This window comes from Pelmatolapia mariae, linkage group LG7 (assembly GCF_036321145.2).
Source record: "Pelmatolapia mariae isolate MD_Pm_ZW linkage group LG7, Pm_UMD_F_2, whole genome shotgun sequence".
Taxonomy (NCBI): domain Eukaryota; kingdom Metazoa; phylum Chordata; class Actinopteri; order Cichliformes; family Cichlidae; genus Pelmatolapia; species Pelmatolapia mariae.
This window is the reverse complement of record NC_086233.1, coordinates 45852758-45875211: the sequence shown is the minus strand read 5'-3', so window position 1 is coordinate 45875211 and position 22454 is coordinate 45852758. Positions and strand designations below refer to the sequence as shown.

At 41.1% G+C, this 22454-nt stretch overlaps 1 protein-coding gene across 2 annotated transcripts in view; it reads right to left on the bottom strand.

Moving 5' to 3' along the window:
• Positions 1-3301: 3301 nt before the first annotated feature.
• The window catches only part of fbln1 (fibulin 1), a 34029-nt gene continuing 14876 nt past the window's right edge, over positions 3302-22454 (bottom strand). The window contains exons 15-17 of one of the 2 annotated variants that reach the window (XM_063479273.1): positions 18523-18668; positions 17052-17192; positions 3302-3868 (exon numbers count right to left, since the gene is read on the bottom strand). In XM_063479273.1, the coding sequence (XP_063335343.1) occupies positions 3729-3868; positions 17052-17192; positions 18523-18668 (427 nt within the window). In that variant the 3' untranslated portion in view covers positions 3302-3728. Of the gene's footprint in view, positions 3869-17051; positions 17193-18522; positions 18669-21060; positions 22407-22454 lie in introns of those variants that run through there. The other variant, XM_063479274.1, reaches the window with a different exon arrangement.

Sequence of the window (22454 nt, the reverse complement as noted above, 5' to 3'; positions counted from 1 at the left end):
ACAGCCTTGGTCTATAGTCCCTAATGTGATTGATCTACTGTATAATCTGGCAACAGTTTGAGTTCAGTAGCGGTTATAAATGGTTACATTTACAATCTGTAATTTATGTAAGGGCACACATCTGTGCTTTGTGTTTTTCTTTTGGGTCAAGGTGGGGCCCCATTTATAATTGGTCAAATGTCTATCACATTAAACCTCAAAAGATTGAACTGATTTAAAGAGAAGTAAGTATATCACAAAAACAGTATAAAATAGGTAATTTGCTGTGGAGCCAGTCATTTATGATCCTATAGCTTTGTTTGGTTTTTAGTCATGTAAGACTCCCACAGTGGGTTTGTATAATGCAACACTCACAATCAATTTCATGTGGTATACATTTAGGAAAGATGGACATAGGTTTAAGTACACTATTTTTGTTTGACTTTTAGCTGAAAGATAGAAAAAAGATGCAGTTAGTTGGTTGTTTCTGACATTTTAATGCAAGGTGGTGACATTTACTCAAGGATCTTTGTAGGATTCTCTGGCTGTGCAGTGTTGTGTTGTATGTGTCTGCCATCTATTGGACTCACAAGAAACACCACTTGGCAAATTCATGTAACATATTTAGAAATAAGTTCTTATCAATAGAGGTAGATAACTGTAATTTATCTTTGGCTTTTGCATATTTAAAACAATTACAGATAAAACTTGAGCTAAGTTTGGATTAAAATATGCATGAATTAAATACAATTAATTTACAATTAAATTACAGTTGCTATTAACTCATTATCTCTGTGAATAGAAAATGTTCTAAAGAGATGAACATCTGAGGGACGGGGGGGAAGCATAGCAAGTTGGTAGTGCCCATCTAAAAGAAACATTTTTGTGTTTATGGCAAAGAGGAACGGTGGTTTGTAAAATAGAGGAAAAAAATAAATACCCACAAATGTATTAAAAGAGCTCACTTATATCCTATAACATGTGTTGCGGTCAGAGCTGTTGTAGGATGCCAGGAAAAAGAGGGAGTGGGTGAGTGCAGGAGTCGGCTGAGCACGTGCCTGCAGAGGTCCTCTGGTCTCTGTCTGGGATCAGCCTGCCACACCAGCCCCTGGGCTAGACTCCCATCAGCCCCATACTCTGTCTTCTCTGAGCCAGACACCACCATAACCACTTGTATTGAGAGCTCTGACCGCCATTGTGCCACAGTAGAGTACACAAACAAACAGTGCAGACACACACCGGTCTGCTCTCCTGCCATTACGTCTACTCAAGCCCACTTGGTTTAGTCATACCGTAGGTCTCCATTGCAAGCAGCTCCTTCTTGGCTTGGGATGGAGAATTTGGCAGAAGATATTTGCTCATTTGTCCCCACACATGTATGTGGTTTGGTAACTTTGCTAGGGACTGCTGCCCCAGTCTTTCTTACAGTGGGGCTTCAGAGCAAGCCAGGCCTTTTCTGGGTAATGTCCTCCCACACAGTCTGACTATACAGATTTTTGCTGTTCGTTTCCAGCTGTTTACATCCTTACAATGTGTGTGTGTGTTTTTTTGTGGATTTTGGTATGCACTATAGAAAAGCCGAACATGTGGACATCTTTTATCATCTGTCATCACAGCAGTTCACATTGTTTCGTCATTTACTTCCAGCTATTCCCACCTCTTCTCCAAATAAGGGCATTCAAAAAAAAAAAGTCAGGCTACTCACTTATATGTCATCCAGAAATAAAACAGTTACATAAAAATGCATGCATTAACCATTTGCTCAGAGTATAGCTTAAAGTTGTGCACATGCACATGGACTCACATCCACAGGCACACTGCATTTCTTCTTTCTTTTCATGTTGACCACAAGATTAACCTGCTGCCCTCTATTTCCTCTGAAGAGGATTCCCCCTCCTCCCCATCAGTAGAGCCTTAAAATCTATCACAGACTTTAGATCCTGATGTATGTGCCCCCTCCTCTGTTTTCTTTGAAGTCTTTAACTGGCCCTGGCCACATTGCAGTCTCATAGCTGGACTGTCGCTTACACATATCCAGCTTTTTTCTGTCTGAGATAAGCCCCTCACCCATCCCAACATCCTTAGTTTTGTCTGGAGAGGGAATATCTGGTTTAAACATAATTTGTCAGGCACAATTAAAAATAAAGTTACATGGGTACAAGTGACTCTGGCCTTTAAGTGTTGCTACCACCTTGTTTCCTATTGTTACTTTGCCATGTAGGAAAATCTTACCTTTCCCAACTTCTAAACTGCAAAAACATCACAAGTACTGATATGTCTGAATGGTCAAAATCAACTTTAGTACTTGTAATGACAATGGTACTCTAGGCAAAATTATAAAGGATCACTAATGTGATAAAAAAAATACATTTCACATATGCTTACATTTAAAATATTTCTTCACTATTCTGAGCCATCAGTATACCAGGTTTGAATTTTTGGTTTTGTTTAATTCCAGTTTTAGCTTGTAAATCCTGACATCTTTATACTGTTGTCAATTCCATCTCCTTGTGTTTTTAGATTGTCATATTTTCTGCACCACCTGTTAAATACTTGTCTGCGTCCCTTCCCTGGGTTTCTTTGTGGTTTCTGTTCTTCAGTCAGATTTTCCTTGCATGTTTTCCTTGTGTTTAGATTTTGCCAGAATTGTTCACTTTGCTAACTGATAATCTATAAATGACTTTGCTCTTGAGTCAAAGATTTTGATTGTGTACTTCGGTCTGGGCACTTTGTCACCTGATTTGCATTTCCTTCTATCCTGTATGAAGCTGTTTCACTCTGTATTTTCCTTTCTAGAAAGCAATAACCTGACATCGGTCATGAATCGATACGTCTTTTTTTAATGTGGCTGATGTGTATAGAGGTGTTTTCATATTCATCAAATGCAAGGCACTACTTTATAGGATTGTCATATAAATTCCAACAAAAATAAGAAGAACCCGTGGAAAGCTATGCTAAAAAATGTACCCTGTACTAAAGTGAATTCTGCCTTATAATATATTTTATTTCAGTCTTTACATCTGTTTCTGAGATCTTAACATTTATGGATTATCTGTATTAAAACAGACAGTAGTGAGCCTTTGAATGACATGAGCCCAAATAATATTTATACTACTGTTGGTATACTATGTTAAGGTAGTAAAGCAATTTTAAATTACTTTGCATTGCATACCTTGTTTTACATTAAAACTGTGTTGGGTATATCAATGCCAAACATGATGAAGGATAGGAAAAAGGACTGAACCAAAGCTGTTAAAATAAAAAAATAACAATAAATTTTGGTCTTCAAATGTTATCAGGAAAAAACAACAGATATAACAAATACTGTAACAAAAAAAATAATGTTTATTCCTTTAAAAAAGTCTGTGCACAGTAGGAAAGGAAAGGTAGGTGTTTTAAAAACAGAGGCTTAAACATCATGAAAAGAGTATGGCTGAATGTAATCACCACATCTTTTAACGGCCTCTCCAAATGCATGCACTTTCAATTAAAAGTCTTTTTAAAATATAAAGTTTCTTCATATTTGTGCACATAATGCTGAGCTTGTCATCAAAACAAAATATATTGCTCTTTTCAGAAGCAGCTAGGAGCATTTCATCTCAGCAACTGTCAAAAGCAATACCATAGTCAATACATAACATTAAAACCTCAACACTGATATGTCCATTGATATAACAAAACCAATGTGTACAGTGTTGACAATGGATGTCTTATATTGTGATTGTTGGTAAAATCTTGACATTTGCCGTTCAGAACCAGAACTCTGAGACAAACACATGGACGTTGACGATGTTATGGCCAGAGTCGCCCTGAGTTGTCAGGTTGCGCATAGATAGTTTGAGTACTGTCATCGCTGGACCAATCAGAGGCTTCACCTGGCGAACAATACCTGGAAAAGACAAAGATGAATGAGAAAAAGTAGTATGGCTAAATGTGTAGATCCGTGCTAAGCAAGACTACTTGTTGTATCATGACATGTCTCAATATTCTCAATAATCAAAAAAAGAGTTCTTTTTGTTCAGAAGCTTGAGAGTTGGTTAGCTTAAGGAGCTACAATCAGTCAGAATAATTTTCCTCAAAGAAACTGTTGTCATTGTGGGGTCTTTTTGTCATTATTTATGTAGTTCTGTGTGGTTCAAATATGGTTTCTTTGTTCACCCTAGTGATATCTAGCTCTGGATAGTTTGGGTTTATAGTGCTGAAGATGAAAGTGTTTGCTCTTACCTCACCACAACTAAGGACAGTTTGTGATTGCATTTGTAATTTACCAGCAAAGGTGAAAAGACAGTAACATGTAGTCACAAGCTAGTCACAGCTTGCTTTAACTAGCCATTCTTCAGTGGTTAATTTCATATGTCTGATAGCTCTGTCAGTCTTGCATATCCTTAAATTATCTGTCTAGACAGGTTGCATAATAGCTTAGAACATATTTTTGAGTTTCAAGCTTATTTTCTTCCAACTTCAATAACTGAATTTGCAGCATACTATGGTTATACACATCTAGAGTCTTAGGACATGAAGTTTAGTCAAAATTGTATTTAGTTTAGTCAAAATTGTATTTATAAACTACTAATTTACAAAAGCAATTGTCTCAAGGATGCTTTATATTGTTAGATAAAGACCCTATAATATTATTATAGAGAAAACCCAACAATCAGACAATCCCCTATGAGCAAGTACTTGGCAAGTGTAGGAAGGAGGAACTCCCTTTTAACAGGAAGAGACATGTGGTGGAACCATGATTAAGGAGGGCCAGCCATCTGTCATGACTTGTTCAGGGGTAGAACCTGAAAGCTGAGGGAAGTCCCTTAGCAGACTAAACCTTTAAGTTTCTAACCCATAGGTTTTATCAAAAATCAAAGTCTTAAACCTAATTTAAAAGTACAGTTAACTCTGCTCACTCACGACTGTGCAGCAATGCACAATTCGAACCACATCATCAAGTTCGCCAATGACACGACTGTGGTGGGTCTCATCAGCAAGAACAACGAGTCAGCATACAGAGAGGAGGTGCAACAGCTAATGGACTGGTGAAGAGTTGTCAAGAGCACCAAATTCCTTGGTGTCCACCTGGGGGAGAACTTCTCCTGGCCCCTCAACGCCAGCTCCATAACTAAGAAGGCCCAACAGCGTCTCTACTTCCCGCAGAAGCTGAGAAAAGCCCATCTCCCACCATCCATTCTCATCACCTTCTACAGAGGGACTATAGACTGCACCATATTGGATTGCAATACCCTACAACGGATAGTGAAAAGAGCTGAGAAGATCATTGGAGCCTGTCTTCCCTCCATCACAGACACCTATTGCACCCGCTGCATCCGCAAAGCCACCAGCGTTGTGGAGGACCCCACGCACCCCGCACACACACTTGTCACCCTGCTGCCTTCTGGCAAGAGTTACCAGAGCATTCGGGCCCTCACTGCCAGACTGCAAAACAGTTTCTTCACCCAAGCCATCAGACTCCTGAACACTCAGTGGCTGGACTGATACACACACACACACACACACACACACACACACACACACACACACACACACACACACACACACACACACACATAATTTCATAAACGTCACTACCAAGCACTTATTTGCACAATCTCATACACACACGCACACCTTCATACATCAAGTTGCTTTTTGCATACTTCTCAGTCTTTTGCACATTTCTGTTGCACTGTTGTGTCTGCACTGTCTTGTGTCTGTATCATTCTGTTCTGTATGGTGTTGCACTGTCTTTGTTTTGTTTTGTTTTGTTTTGTTTGCAATTTTTGCACATTGCACTTTATGTAGTTTATTGTCTACTTAAACTACATAAAGTTTACTTTATTGTCTGTTATATGTCATATGTAGCACCATGGTTTGGAGGAACGTTATCTCATTTCACTGTGTACTGAACCACTGCACGTGGTTGGAATGACAATAAAGCCACTTGGCTTGACTTGTGTCTTTCCCAAATGCAAACTTGGAGCTGGTTCCATGGGACACAGGGCAAATAGTTGAAAACTGCCTCCCATTCTACTCTTGGAAACTCTAGGAAACATTAGTAAGCCAGCAGTCTGAAATTGAAGTGGTCTGTTGGGATAGTATAATACTATGAGGTCTTTAAGGTAGGATCATTCAGGACTTTATATGTAAGAAAAAGGATTTAACAGTAAGTCAGTGAAGAGAAGCTAATATGCGACATGTATAATCTTTCCTTCTAGTTCCACTTAGTGCTCTCACTGGGGTACTTTGGATCAACTGCAAGCTTTTCGGGGCACTTTAAAATATCCTGATGATAAGGAATTACAATAGTCCTGCCTAGAAAGAGTAGTATTACAGCAGGATTTTCCAAATTTTAGAAAAATTGTGTAGATGAAAGGCAGACCTAGATATTTCATTAATGTGTCATATCCAGTGTTCCCTCTAATTTTTCATGTGTGTGAGCGAACACACAAACTCCCTGAGCGGTCCCTTGGACCACTGTGAGCAACAGCAGACGTGTGCACTGTGGTCACGCCAGCATCCAATCCATCCAAGTTACATGGTTTATTAAAATAATCAAATTACAGCATTTACATTTATGTTAGAATACTTTTAATTAACTGCTTTAGCCCACTTACAATGAAAATTTAAAGAAATCTTGTTCATGACCTGTGTAGCATGTTAACACTATTGGAAGTAAAAATAACTTGAACTCCAATTTTGAAAACAAAACTTTATTTATTTATTTATTTTTTCATTTTTTTTGCTCTGACTTGTATTATGAGTCTGAGTCTGTGGTCTGGGAGAGAGTCCTGTAACTCTCTGTCTGCAAAATACAGTATATAAAGACCAATGTTGGGCAATTAATTATATAGTTACTTCTTCAAAAAAGTAACTGAGTTTTGCAAACAACAAAGTTTTTTGCAGCTGTTTACCAAAAATGCAGCCAAGGCGTTTTTTAAAATAAACATTTCAAACTATTTACAGAACAATCAGCTGTTCTGCATCAAATTTGATGCCACACAAATTATTTGTGCCACTCCAAAAAATAATTTCTGTCCACTATGAGATAAAGGAGAACAACAGCCTGATACCTGCAGGCCTGACAACAGGAGCTGTATCACTCCTGTAACACCTGTAACATTCAGCAGTCGCCTCATTGTTCTGACACACACAACAAAACTATTGACTACACTACACACTAACTACACAAGATTTGTGCTAAACGTCGCAAATCTCTCACATCTCAAAACACCGCCGTCACTCCTAAAACTTCCCCCTTCCTAAACAACTAAATGCCATGTTGCCATATCATTTTTTGATTGGTCCACATGGTACATTTTTCGACCAATAGGAAAGGGTGGGGGGTGTTTTTGGTTTTGTTTTTGCTCACAGGTAGAGATTTCTTTCGAGCGTTTTCCTTATAAAACGCCGTTTTTACCGTTTCTTCCCGCAGTAAATATAAACAACGACAGTATTCAGGAAGAAAACCAAACATTGCAGATATTTTTATCATAACTCTGGTTTTATGTGGCCTATCAACACAATTTAAAAACTGCTATAAAGTCCACACTTTTTCCGTCAGTTGTTCCGTCTGTCCTGCTCACATCTCCAATGGTCCTCAACACGTTGTCATTAACGTGGCTTCACTCCACATCAGCCACGCCGCTTTGCTAGCTAAAACACCGGTGTCGGCACATAAGGACGCTGTCATAGCTTGTCAACGACGTTGATTAGCTGCGTATATACGAATGTGAATCGCATCATTGGCTGGACTATGGGATAAGGTGGCATCGTTCTAATCCCATACGGGAGCAGCCAGTCACTTACTGACTAACACTGCAAAACAGAATTGTTAAAGTATTTTCTGTGCGCAGAGACCGTGCCAGCAGTGCGCAATTGCGCACGTGCGCAGCTTAGAGGGAACATTGGTCATATCCTATACAAAAAATGACTCCAAGATTCCTCACAGTAGTATAAAACTTTGTTAATTTGTCTGAATTTATAACTTTAAAAAAATACAGGTTTTTATGTTTTTTAAAGGGACATGTACACAGGAAGCAATTCTGTGGTTCCCTGGTTATATAACCTTCTAATGTATAAGTCAATCAACTGTCATGTGTTAATCAATGATATTATTTGCTCTCACAGGTAGTGGGTTCAACTCCTTCCCTTCAAGTTGAGAAAGTTTTAATTCAGGACCCACTCAGTTTGGATTGTCAGTGGTTAACTTTTTGTTGGGACTCGCAGTCAGAGAATATCATTAAGTATCTACAATCTGGGGCTCACCCCATCACTGCAAATCACTTCCTGTGTGATTAAGACATGTCTGCGGTTTAAATAATTGATTTGTGCCGTTTGGCTTTATTAACAAAGATGACTATCATTTGAACGACACAAACTTTGTAGTACTTTTTTTATATCTGCTAAAGGTATCATGTATTAAATGAAAACTATTGGATCCAGCACAGAACCCTGTGGAACTCCATGAGTAGATTTCATTTGTGAAGAAGACTTCTTGTTTATACAGAAAAATGGGAATCTATCAGATAAATACAATTCAAACCAGGCAGTGCATTTTCTTTAATAGTAATGGTGCACACTATTCCGTGTAGTAAAATGTAGTAAAAAGTTTCTGCCCACAGTCCAGTGTGCTAGATTGTTAACTTCTCAAGGGTATACCTTATGTTTTACCATCCACTGACTAAGATCTATTGATCCATCCACAAAAAAGGGATGAATCAATAGATGTTTCTTCAGTAGGAAATATTTAACTGTTCATTAATCAGGCTTTTGAGCAACAGATTTGGGAGTTTTTTAGCTCCTATTCTTCACTGTCTGTGCAATCAGGCCTGTCAACTCAAAACAAAAAGTCAAACTGAATATGCAGAGATTTTATGTTCTCTCCCTCCCTTTTCTCTCACAATGCAATGATTAATAAATTATTCTAAATTGTTTGCAAGTGTATATGTGACTTGTTTTCTGTCTTGAGATTTTGGCCTAGATATTGACCAGCAAACCTATTAAAAAAAGAACATGTTAACTACCAGACACCGTGATGGTAATAGATGCTACTGTAGAAACAAATATGTATAGTTAAAGATCACTATAGCAAATGAAAATTTCTGAATAACAAAGTAAAATGAGGCACAGTGCAAGCCACCGCACGCAAAGCTAACATATCACAACTCTATCAAAACTATGTCATTGAGAATACAGTGGAGGCTGGAAGTTGGGTCGATCTTTAAAGAACAGTGAAGTAGTCGTCAATTAATATTGAATAGTATTTATTGCTTGAAATGTATATCCCTACTTTTTTGGCATCAGCTGATCAATTTAGATGAGTTTCAAATAACCTGTGCTGTTAATGAGCCAAAGGTCTGCCAATGAACAACCCCATAAACAAGAGACACAGTAATATCATGGTAAAACAGATGGAAGAATAAACATACTGCAACAGAGCATTACTGAATTCCCATGGAATTCATTGGGTGCTCTTTTTAAGTGAACATGCGATTAGAGGGGGGAAAAAATGCCAGTGTTTACACAGGCTGTCAACAGACTTTTCTCTGCAGAGGGCTGGTGACATTTCAGCTCTGGCCTGTTTGAACAGCTATCGCTGGTGTAGTCAGGCAGCACAACCACCACACTGTCCTCCTATCACACCTTCAGCCGCCCTCTTTCTTTTTCCCCATTTACTTCTGCTTCTCATACTCATCTGAGTCAGTAACATGTTAAAGCCTTTAGTAGGATGACTCAAGAGTTTAACTCAGCATGGATCAAAATGACAGATCACTGCCTAGATCACTATGAATTATGAGGCTCTTTCCTGTGGTACTTGTAAAAAAAAAAAAAAAAAGCAGTAAAATCCATTTGGTTGTCATTCACTACAGGGCAAATGATGATCCATTATGAGCCATGCACTGGGTCCTGTGGGACACTGGCATTGTATGATGGCCCCCCACTCACATATTCGCCTTTTTTTCCCTCCCTTCTCTTCCCTTCCTGAGGGGGGCTGGCGTTTGTGGCACCATCACTGTGGCCCACAAGGCTAAATGAGTCCCATGTGTTTGATGGAGGGGAGCAGTTGCAGTCACGCGATACAGACATGGAGGCATTTCTCCAGGAATCGATCTTTAACTCTGGGAGGGGCAAGCTATAGGAACTTAGACTGGCGTCTCTCCTTCTCTCTGTCACTTTATTTTGCTCTCTTGTCCTTCTCCGAGCCAGGACTGTGGGCACACAACAGATTCCAGCAGATTCTGGTGATAAGCACTTGGAGAAGTGTGGAATGGGGCCCACTTCTACCAGGGTTGCCCCCTTGTTTTGGTGTTTTGGGATTCTGTTGCGTAGTGACACTAAAGGGGCCCGGGTCTGAGATTTTATTGTTTCCAAACCATTAGCGTTGTCAGAGAGAACTAACCTTTTCTTAAACCTAACAACAGCTGCAATATTAAGAAAATAACTGACATGGAAAAAGAGATTGGATTTTGAGTCGGAAAATTATTTTCAGACATAAGCCAGCTGAGATGGCATGCAACGCCAATGGAGTTAATCAGTGCAAAGGTTCATTCTTTGCTCATGTGCTTAAATCAAACGAGATCTGATCAAAAGCTTCCGTCCTGGGATGAGCAATCATGCAATGAAGATGAGTAAGTTGTTATGAGCACAATATGGACCACCGCAAGGACAGATGGGTTTAAGTCCACATTAAGGGCATTTTTAAAAAATGTTATTATTGCATTAATTGTGGCCTATATCTAATTACGGCTAAACACTTATAATCAGGGTCAGCTGAGGTTAAGTTTTCCATTAAAACTCCAGAGGATGGTTTCCATGAAAAGTAAAACAAAAAAAATCTTACCACATAAATAAATAACAAAAACACAGAGACTAAACTAAAATTTATTTAGGGCATCTAAACAAGGCTATGTGGTATGTGTGTCGGCCCCATTAGAGTTTTGTAAATTTGTTTGTGGTCTAATTAGCACATGCAGAGTGCAAAACTGTGCTGTCTGGAAAGGAATTTTTGCAATGGCTCGTCCAAATCCTTCAGTTTTCTCAGAGCATTTGAAAAGAAACATGAACCATGGTTCAGGGTTCCTCACTTCAGATTTTGGAATTTTTTTTTATCCTATATATGTTCATCTATATAAGATGTGCCACAGTTATCTTGCACACCTCATGTGAACTTTTTTTTGTGAACCTTGAGAACAAGAAAGGGTCATTATGTCATTACACTGTGGGCTTAAGCGCTCAACTCTGCACGAAGTAGCGTGATACCATAGTCATTTTACATGACCTCTCGGAAGCCTCTGCGAAATCCCAACATGATGACTTTGTGTTTCCGTGAGCTTCCCATCAAAAGCACAGTGGTATCCTCAGTGAAGGCAAAGCATCAGCTAACAGCTGGGCCTCAACGCACTCACAGCGAACCTGAGGTGAAACCACAACCACATACGCATCTTTAACATTTCTTCCAAGCTATAAGGCAAAAGGCCAACATCCACATAACAGGTTGACTTTGATTTGCTGCAATGCCACCTGAGATTCATATAAATAAATACGGGAAGGTTTTCAAACCTCTACAGCTGACAGCATGCCCTGTGACTGGGTTGCAAAGTTGCTAAGTACTGCCGGAAAAGTTTGTGGTGTCTTTCCAATTCACTGAAGTATCTGCCATAGGGTGCAAAGGTGACCCCACTGGTTTTTAACAGCCACCATCACACTAAACCCTAACAGCTGTACAGTTTGTCCACTCTCCAGAAGCATCCCACCACACAATAAAGTAGCCTCTCATGAAGAAAACAGTCCTAAATAAACGCATAGTAGTAGCAGAGACGCTGCCCCCAAAACAAAGTGAGGCAAATGCCAGGAGGCATTTGTCATCCTTCATGGCCACGAGGTCTGCAATATTGAAGGGTTACATGTAAACAGTACAATTTCGGGGTTTTCTGGTTTCTACAACTCAGCAAGGAAGTGTATGACAAAATCCAAAATGAACGGGTTTAACACCAGAGACAAATGAAAAGTATGCATTGGCTTCACCGCAGTATTGTATAATGACATGCTGGTTGTGGCGCTATGCATGCTCACTGCAGTGAAACCCCTGGAGAGCATCCAGGTGCTGTACAAAGTTCCAGTATACAAAGAGGGTACTGGAGGACATTCTTGAGCACCCTCACTGTAGTAACTGTGAGATCATCCGGATCTCTCACTGATGTACCAAGTGCATCTCTTACTGATTCACAGCTGCTGGCATTTGTATAAACAGAGCAAAGAGTGGTTTCTTTTTCAATAACTCTTTTTTACTGCCTGAAAGGTTTTCTCCATAAAAGCTCGAAGGCAAGCCAAAGAAATTGCTAACTAGCTCCCTTGTTACCCCATTAGTAAAACAAGCAATTTCAGTTTTGATAACCCTTCAGTTTGGCTGAAATATAATACATTCAAATGGCCCGGCGCAGCAGGGTAATCAACTGTACGAAGACAGTGTACAGACCCCTCAGGGTCTGACTTTTGTATTTATCTTCTGACTGGTGCACTGATGGCCACTCAGGTCAGGCTGTCCAAACACAACTCTGACCACTCCAAAGAGGGAGTGGGACCCATGTATACCCCATCCATGTCTGTGTGGCTTGGTATTTTAAGGCCAATTAACAGTGATTCACTGTTGGACAGTAGCACGCATGGGCTGTGACATCACTGAAGCGGCCTTAGGGAACTGGTTGGTTCTTTTCTTGGACTTTCTGTTTTAGCAGTTGCGGGCCAGAGCAGCTGAGATGACATAACATGCACCATTATCTTTACCACAACCTTTGCACTACATTACAACTGACCTTTCAAAGCGAAAAACCATAGCTCAGGGGCATAAAATAGACTTGAATGTAGACTAAATGGATAAAAGCGTATGTGAGGAAAAACTGCCCTGTTTGCATTTTAAATCATTGCACTTTATTATGCATTAGAACTGAAGTATACAGCATGTTCGTGAGCTTTTAGCGCACTTTGCTATCTATCTAGGCAAGTCACATCATGAGTGTGGATTAGAAACAGGCATTAATTTTGGGAATTGAGTGGTTAACTAAACACACTTGGTTTTTCTTAAAAACACAGTGCGTGAAAGCAAAGAGTAATGATGAGTGTAAATTAAATGGATCACCAAAGCAGGGGAGATAAGTGTATCATGATGAATTATTGCGACAGTTTTATTGCGAGCAATGTGTACTATATGTGTTCACACCAGTGTCTTGGTAACTTGACTTATTGACTGGGTACGCAGAATGTCTCTGCGAGCTTGACATTGCTACATCGCTATCTCTTCATCAGTACATTTGAATGCGGTGGACCACCCGAGCGGAGCGCTGTGTGTTTGATTGTGGGATTACTGTGTGGAGGAGAACGTGTTTTGATTAGCCATACTGCAATCTCCCGACAGGGATTCCTCGTGGGCTTGGCGCACTCTGGTGGGCTGGTCACTGCCGTGTAAAGATCCAGCCAAATGACAGCCTCGCTCAAAGCAGAGTGGCGTGTTGTCTGCTTATCTCCACAGCTGTCCTCAGCTTCTCACCAGCAACAGCCACAAGCCAGAGCTGCAGGCTTCACTGGCTCAGAGGCGGTCATGTCTCACACAGAAGGTTCACATTCCACCAGTCACTGTGGATGGCAGCATCGAAGACCACGACTACCTGCACAGAGGCACTTTGTCCATGGCTACCTCACTTGCTGCCAACATTGTGCCAATGGGAGTGCGAAAGATATTTATCTCTGGACATCATATAAACCGCAAAGGCATATTTCCACCTGCCTTTCAAACTGGAATGGAATTTAGCCCCAGCGTCTCAAACTCACATATTCTCTACATCATGGCTGTGATTCATAAACAAAGTCATTATGTTATCTGTTGCCATCCAGCAAGATAAACATCAATACTACACAATAAAATCTGTTTTTCCAACTTAAAAGAAGAAGAAATGCAGACAGCAATGATTAATGGCACATTAAAATCCTTCCATGACAAATAATTACTCATGAAGAGGAGTCATTTGAACAAATCCAAGGCATGACTAAATGTGTGGTGACTGGTTCATTCCATGGTTGGCTACTGATTGTGTTGTACATTGGATTTACACACAGGGATAGTGGTCAGGGGTTTGGCTATGTCAACTGAAAGTGGAGATTGCATAGCATAAGAGCTGTGGCTGAATGTATAGTTACTTATAGTTAAAGCGGTCACATGAAGAAAAGCCTTCTCAGTAACAGTTAAAGTCAAAAGAACGCTTCCATGCTCTCCGAGCTGGCCTGGATACGTGGTGATAGAAAAAGCATGACCATTCTTGGATGATAGTTCACTGGTAGACAATCAAACAAGGGAACTACCAGCATTTTATTAACACCTCAAACCACGCTCGTGCTTCCAGCTGAAGCCACCGAGCCAGTGTTTTTAAAAGCAGGATTCATCTACCCTCCCGCTGACTGCCAGAGTCAATCACCCCATCATCAACCCGACTCAAACAACCTGCCCCTAATCAAAATCAATGACTGCTTCCAACACTTTTTGACGGGTGACAAATAAAACACTTTGGAGAATCTGGTGTTTGTCTACCTGAAGGGATGTTTTTTTGTGTGGTCGCTGTCGCGCTACTGCTGTGGTCATCCTGGGAATCTGTCCACGTCTGATTGGTTGTGATTATGTTTTCCAAGTGCTGAGGGATGTCTTTGTTTGCACAGATGCATCAGGGTTGTTATCCAGATGTGACAGAGCTGTTGAAGCCAGTGATGGATGACCGGGAACTATGAAAGAGCGGTGTGGTTCTTACATTGTGGTGTGTTCTCAGCCAGTGCTGTACATGTGCGTGTGTGTGCTTGCGCGTGTATGCATCCGTGCATATGTCTACGGCTACACCGCATGCATGTGCGCACGTTTAAAGTTGATGGGTTTTAAAATAGGGAGTGAAAGGGAAAAGAGCAACAGCCAATCAGACCTTTTTAAGTATCACTTTTTTTCGAGTTAGCAACAGATTCTGTGGACTGCTAATTGCCTCTTTTGTCCCGTTCAATAACACAAAAAGTGGCCAAAAATAATGACCGAAGTCAGTTTGAGTTCACACACTTGTTCATTAGTGGAGCCTCAATGTCTGCTACTCTTCACATCCCACCAAGCTGTAATACCACTGTTGGAGACACACTGGAGATACTGGAAACTAAGCTTCCTTAAGTGACACGTCAGCTAGCCTCACAATGGTTACGCAACAGCTGCATCTGCGAGCCAAAGCACCAGCAGCACAACCCACTAAATAAAACCAAGAGGGCCTTCATCACACCATGGACGCCACACTTCACAGCAAGTAGTCAGTGACCAAAGGCTCCAGTGCGCAGGGGCTCAATTTGGATACGTGATGGGCAACTGGTGCTAACATGCAAGAGCTGCATCCAATAAGCATCCAATGGGTTTGGGAGAGAAGTGGCTCCTCACAAACAGGCCTTTCATGTGGTCGTCAGTTTAAGTGCTCTAATGCTCGGCGAGACACTGAGGCCTAGTGCAGGGAAATGGAACAATACATTTAACCACATGAAGCACAGCGCCCAGGATTACTTCTGCACATATTTTCTCTCTCCCGGCCTCTTTGACTGAACTGCAGTCTCTCGCTTTGTCTTTCTCTCCATACGCTTTTGCTCTCTTTGCTCTCCCTCGCGCAAACACACGCTGCCCCTGCAAATGAGCACCGCTATAAACAGGGAATTTCTCCTAAACCCTCTTTATACACATGCACACAGACGCGCACAGTGGATGACACATTACAAAACAGAGCTTATCGTTCATGTAGAATTACACCGTTGTGCATTCCAAGAAAAATACACCACTCGCAAGACAGTGCAATATAATTATAATTGGTTTTACAGCAATTTATGTGAATTATTGCTGGTGATAAACTGTTTTTTTTCTCTCCCATGTCTTTGGGTGTATTTGATAAGTACACATCTGTTTCTGCAAGTGCATGAAAGAGGAACACTTGCGTGCTCGCACCAGTCTGGCCTTAACCAGTGACAGCCACACACTCTCTCCTCCTCCTTCCCTCCCTTTAATTCTGTAAAGACAGATGTGCATACTGACAAGCCATCCCTTCATCCATCACTCGGAGAAGAAGAAGAAGGAGAAGGAGAAAAGGAAGAAACTATACTTCCTCTACCAACCCTGCCTGCATCTCAACACACCACCTAAACAAAAACACCTAAGCAGGTCCAACAATGTGTCATCTCAGGGCTGAGAACGCCCTCATCCTCCCTCAGCCAAGGCTCAGTTCTGCTCCTCTACAGACACCACCAGTAGCCTTGGGTCACCACCACACTAAAGTATACCAATGGCTTCTACCCAAACATGTGTTGTTGTTACACACCGCTGGAGATGGTATCTGCTGCTCCTACTTGAAACTGTGCAAATCCTTTTTTTTGTGCATAGTGGCAGCTACTGACCAGGTAGTTATGATGAATTGCCTGTCAACAGCAATTAATCATGCACACATGCATACGAACACACAAATGTAGATTTATGCCCTCTATTCTTGCACGTTCAGGCCACCATAACTTATTGTGGAAAATAATGATCTTTGGGATAAGCATAGCCATGGATAAGTGAATTAAATGGTACTTTGCTTAACCACAAGACTGTGAAAACCGATGCCAAATATTTGGTCAGGCAGAAACAGGCCTTTGTCTGTCTCAGAGAGCCACTCAGAGGACAGCTCGCCGAGCACAGAGACACGAGGAGCCCCCGTGAAGACGATGACAGCTACATGATGCCACCATGCTGCAAAGACCATAACAAGCTGCGTCAGATGTACTTATGTCAATACATTCATCGCGGATATATTTTTGTGCTGTTTTGTTCTTGCACTTTTTAAATGCACACATGTGCGTTTGATTTGTTGTAAAATAAATATATATATTTCAAAATGAGATGAGGTCAGAAAAACCACCTCCTTTGTCAAAAAGAAAATGCAATTTCCAGTCACAGAGACCATCGGGTGGTATGTGTTACACGTTAAAGTCACTCTTGTCTGAATGTGCTATTGGTTCACCCAGACAAGCAAAAAATAACCTGTACTCACCCACATACAGCCCATTCTCCACTCGCTTGATGATGTCGAAGGCGTTGTCCACGTTGCCCTCCAGGATGTCAAACTTGACATCGTAACTCCCGAAGTTATAGGACCCGTAGGCTGGCACTGTTGTTCTCAGGAAGACGATCTCTGATCAATTATTTAGGGAGAAGAAGTTAAGACAGTGGGATTGCTGTGCAAAGCCGGTCCCAATTGTTGTTTTTTCTGAATTTTATTTTTTTTAAAGAAATACAATAAAGTGTGTGATGACAGTGCTTGTGTTCGTGATAGTCAGGGAAACCTTAAGGATTTTTAGCACTAGTTCTTTACACTCCAATTCAAGACATATGAGGAATGACAAGAAGTGACACTGAGAACCGTTGTGTCTGAAACACACACTGCATGACAGCCAATAGATGCTTATCAGCTGTCGCAACCTGCAAATGATTACAGTTGTTACATATGTGGCAGCAGTTCTCTGGGGAAAGCCAGCTAAAATTGTCTTCCACTGAGGACTTCATGGAAAAGCTCATTTGGGTGTCAGAGGTAGCCGTACGGATTCTGACAACTGTACAGAAAGCAGTTGATGGGAGCTCAGAGATTAAAGCAGATAAAATTAAGCTAATAATAATAATAATAATAATAATAATAATAATAATAATAATGACACTGAACATGCTTAACATGCTGTTAAATCAAATGTACTGTATGTGCTGTTGTTCATCTGAGGTTGGATTGAAAGACCTGCTAAGGTCTTTTTTTATTATTATTATGACCGAGGCAACTGTATATCTGTGTGACATATATGAAACAGGAGAGGAGGAGGTAATAAAAGTCAGTAGAAGTAGAGTACATGTGCGTGAATGAGAGGGAGACAGGTGTAAAAGGGAACAGGCAAGGAGTGGAGATAGTGAAGGTAGATTTTAGGTGGAGTTTAAATGCCAATGCACGGTCCAACCCAATGCACAGTGCAGATGAGAGATGAAGAGAAGAGGGAAGGCATGGTGGAGACAAGTGTCAGGGCTAATTTTGTGACAGAAGAATAGCAGCAAAGATGAAAGGAATTGTTTACAAAATCATGTATATTTCGGTGATGGCGACTTTAACAAAAAGACAGGAGGCCAAACTGGAGGTGGCAGAGCAGTAAATGCTAATGCGTTGGTAGTGAGCAGGGAGGACAGAATTAGAAATGAGTACATCAGAGAGACAGCTCGGGTTGAGCAGTTTGGAGACAGTTAAGAGGCAAGGCTGAGATGGTTTGGACACATGCAAAATGAAAATAATAAGAAGATATGTATATAAAACAGCAGCCAACCGCTTAGCTTCAGAGACCACAAGATGTAGCAGCAGATTGAAAACCTTTTTCTTTAAATAGAAAAAAAAACCCCTCTTGTGTTTAGTGCTTTATTTACTGGATTATGTACGTTTTGCATGACTATTCAAAGAAAAAAAAAAGCTGTGCACCTTGTCGTGTACCTACCCTCGGGCCTTGGTAGTTCTCTGAAAGTAGGCAGGGAAATGAAGGTGTGTGACACTGAGTGCGTGGGGTCCAGAACGCAGGCGATGTTATTGGGCTGACAGGACTTTATACAGCGAACAACTTCAGACCGTTCAAGCCTCGCCGCTCTGAAGAAGTGAACAAACATACTTACCCACCAAAAACAAAACAAAAAATAATTGGAAAAGAAAACACGCACAGCCTCTGACCTTTTAGGTTCTGCTTGCTTAAAGCTAACCACCTTAGAACAAATCAGGGCAGCGCGATGCTGTTGCACAAACACTATTTGAATGAGGCAGAAGGGGCACTGAATGTAGCGCTCGGCACAAGAAAACAATCAAATTCTTCAAATTCTATGTGGTTTGGAAGAATAATAAACCAACAATGGCTAAGGCTCATGCCGCAGTCAAACTTTGTAGCTTGTGGAGACTTGTGCTGTCATTGATGTCTTTCTGATGCACTATTTCAAGTTGTGTGGGAAATGAATTACTACACTCAGAGAATGATCCACAACCTGCTCAGGAAAATATTTGGATTTGCAGAGCATCCCCGGCTTCACATCAGATAATCTCTTGAGGAGGATTTATGGGGAAAGGGAGTGTTCTAAAAGACTCCTAAATTGTAAGCCACATGACTAGACAACTCCCCAGCCTCTCCCCAGGGCAGCTCTCATCCTATTATTTAGGGCTTTGTTTATTCCACAGACTAATCAGTGACAGGTCGGAGGGATTGGAGTACCTCTACTGGCTCCTAAAGCTAACGCCACCTGAAACATCACTATTAACTACCTGTCTGCTACATAAGACAGCTTTTTTTAGAGAGGTTTCTAAGGCATTAGCAACCCCATAAATCAAGAGTTTGAAAACTTGTGATCATTTGGGAACTTTTGGAACAAAATAAAAGCCTTGATTATGACATTCAAGATGTTAAACTCAAGCTGAGCCTTGCTTGAGTTTAACAAAGGAGGCAAGTCAGTACACGGTTACACTGGGTTATGAAAACATCCATGTTGTCATGTATAAGTCCAGTTAATGTGCATGGCAGCCATATAGCCACACTGTGAGTCATGCCCGTGGATCTCTGGCGCTCCTCGGGGGACCTATCTGCTGCAGCTCGAGCCCAAGCTTGGGTTGCAGGGCTCCTTTCATGGAGAGCGAGGAGAGAAGCCCCTGACAAAAAGTCAAGCCACCACTGGGTAGGGGCTTGTAATTAGCAATTAGCGGCGGGTCCAGGTTTTGCTCTGCTCTGGGCCAAACCCACAAAATGTTCTCCTAGTTTATAATACCACGGCCTGAGCTGCAGAAAGACCCAAGTGGGGCTCTAGAGGATGAGGTGAAAGCTGTTGGGGTAGAGAGTAAATTTATGAGAAGATAATGACCTAGAGTGAACTGCCCCCCCAAACCCTAACCCTTTTACACTCAGACGGGCTCTTCAAAGCAGAGGCATCAGTTCAAGGTAATTACAGTTCAGTGTAAAAACAAAAAAAACTTCTACGTGTTCATTTGTGAATATGTGTGCATTTATGTCATGCACACACGCTTGGACACACATGAACATATGCGCGCCTTCTCCATCTCCCCATGCCTCACGTGGCCCAGCCCAGGAGAAAAAAACCCAATATTCTCAGACCAGAAAGAAAAACAGACTTTTTTGGATGAAAGTCTTCTGGTCAAGTGTAGGGCCTTTTATTTTTTTGGTAATTATTATTTATAGTCAGCACATTGATAACGCCCCAACACAAACACTGCAGGGCATCATTCATTTTGTGCGCGGTGATGTTGCTGTACCGCAAATTGTTCAGACCACCGGCCAGAGCCCAGAGCCCCATAACTCAATGTCAAAAGGGGAGGAAAAAACTCCTGTACGCCACTAGACTCTTATTTTAAGGCTATCCCCAACAGGGACCAAGTGCATCCTTACTAGCCCAAACGTTCGGGACAGGAGGAACCTGAGAAATCTGAATTTACAGTTATTAAAAGCCACAGCCCCTCAGGCAGCACCCTCACAGCATGTCAAGCTATTTATAATCTCCGCTGGTGCACATTTCCCCTCTCCTTTCCCACTGCATCTCTTCTCATGTCACTTACTCAGCCTTCATTTGGAATTGTCTGTCTGTGTTGGGGTTTGCACCCGCAGTATGCAGTGGAAATCTGTGCAACGGGAGCTAAAGAGATGTGCACGAAAAATCACTGCCACAGAAACATGTCGTTGCAGTGGATGGTAAGTGACATTTGGGAAGCAGGAGTAACAATGCAAAGTCTGGTGTCAGTCTGGCTTACTGGAATTTGAAGGAATGGAATCACTCTAAGTACTTTATATATTACGTGTAGTTAGTGACTGAAGGTTTTGCTGTTTGCGATTTTCTAACAGTTTTTTTTTAAGCCAATGTTAAAGACAAAAATACAGCCTGGTTTGCACATATGTTTGCAGATATAATGCAGGAAACTCTTTAAAAAAACAAGAGAATTAACTTTAATGGCATCTAATAACATTAATAAATGCTGTTTAGTACTAAAATGTTTAAAATACTAAAACACTTTCTTGTAATTGAAGGACATTTTTTTAATGACAAAACAGAATATACGCAATGTTCTGAAACTACTGGAATAATAGTAATATGAAACTTTGTGAGGGGAAATCTTCATGCCTCCATCTGTGACTTAGCCTCACATTCCAACTGCTCCCTTTGCTGTATTTGATTAAACCCCACAAAGCACCATTATCAAACACTGGTTTTAACTTGAACATGTGTTATTTCTATTTCAGTTTTAATAGAAAACTGTTCATCCAGCACATAAACCATAAAATACTGCAAAATGTCAGACTTTATCATGCAACCATCATCAAATTACACTCAGTTGTCGGCAAACTTGGGTTGTTACCATTTTGAGAGTTACACTGACCTAGAACGCCACCTACAGTGGCTTCTTTGACAATGCCTCACCTAAAAAGATGCATTCAGTTGGCCCTAATATAAACTCCTGAATAATAATCCATATGTTTTTTTGTTTAAAACAAAAGGTTTATTGTGTACAATGCTATACAACTACAAATTGTGATTGTTTTTCTTCTGATTAATGTATTTTACAGTGTCATTAAAAAATAATGTGCCATGTTTAATGTGCATTTATTGGGAGACAGAGTAGTATTTGAGTTCATTCATTAAAAAAAATGTAGTAGAAAAAAGCCTCAATAGCAGACAAGATAAAGGGGACAGCGGCACCATAGTTTTGGACCAGCAGTAGCCCTGAAAGGCCTGCACTTGCCAGAAACTCATGGAAATCATAATTATATTTTTACCTGTACATGCTCTTACTATACTTAACTTGTGTAATCATTAATATATAGCAGGCTATATTGCATCACCATGCTTTACTCTTGCATGCATTTTGCAATTTTTCTGATTTCTTAGTGAGATTAAGTTAATATGCCACATCTATTTTAAGGGGGTAACAACTTGTGCAAACCTGTGAATCCCTTTTGTTTATTCTAGTAGGGGATTATAGGGTACTCTGGGCTCCTCCTGTGTAACAAACACCAGCACTTTAGCCAGGTATGTAGTGACTGTGCCATAGCGGCGCAGCCTCAGTTCCAGAGACAGCTCAAAGTCCTCCGGCTTGTTGATGAGCTTTGCCACTGACATCACACCACCAGTGGGCATCTGCTCAGTTCTGAAGAAGCCGTCCTCGTTGCCAGCTGTGATAGCAATCTGGATGTCATCGCCAGGCACGGTGTGGGAGGGGCCCATGCGGAAGATGGTGGTGAAGATGGGGATGTTGGTGGGGAAGGTGAGGTAGTAGTAGGTTATTCTCAGGGGCATGGTCAGGCACTCGACAGACTCATTGCAAAGCAAGCGTTCGCATCGACTGCAAAAGAAAAAAAGAGATCGGAGGCAGGACGGGACAAGACGGAAC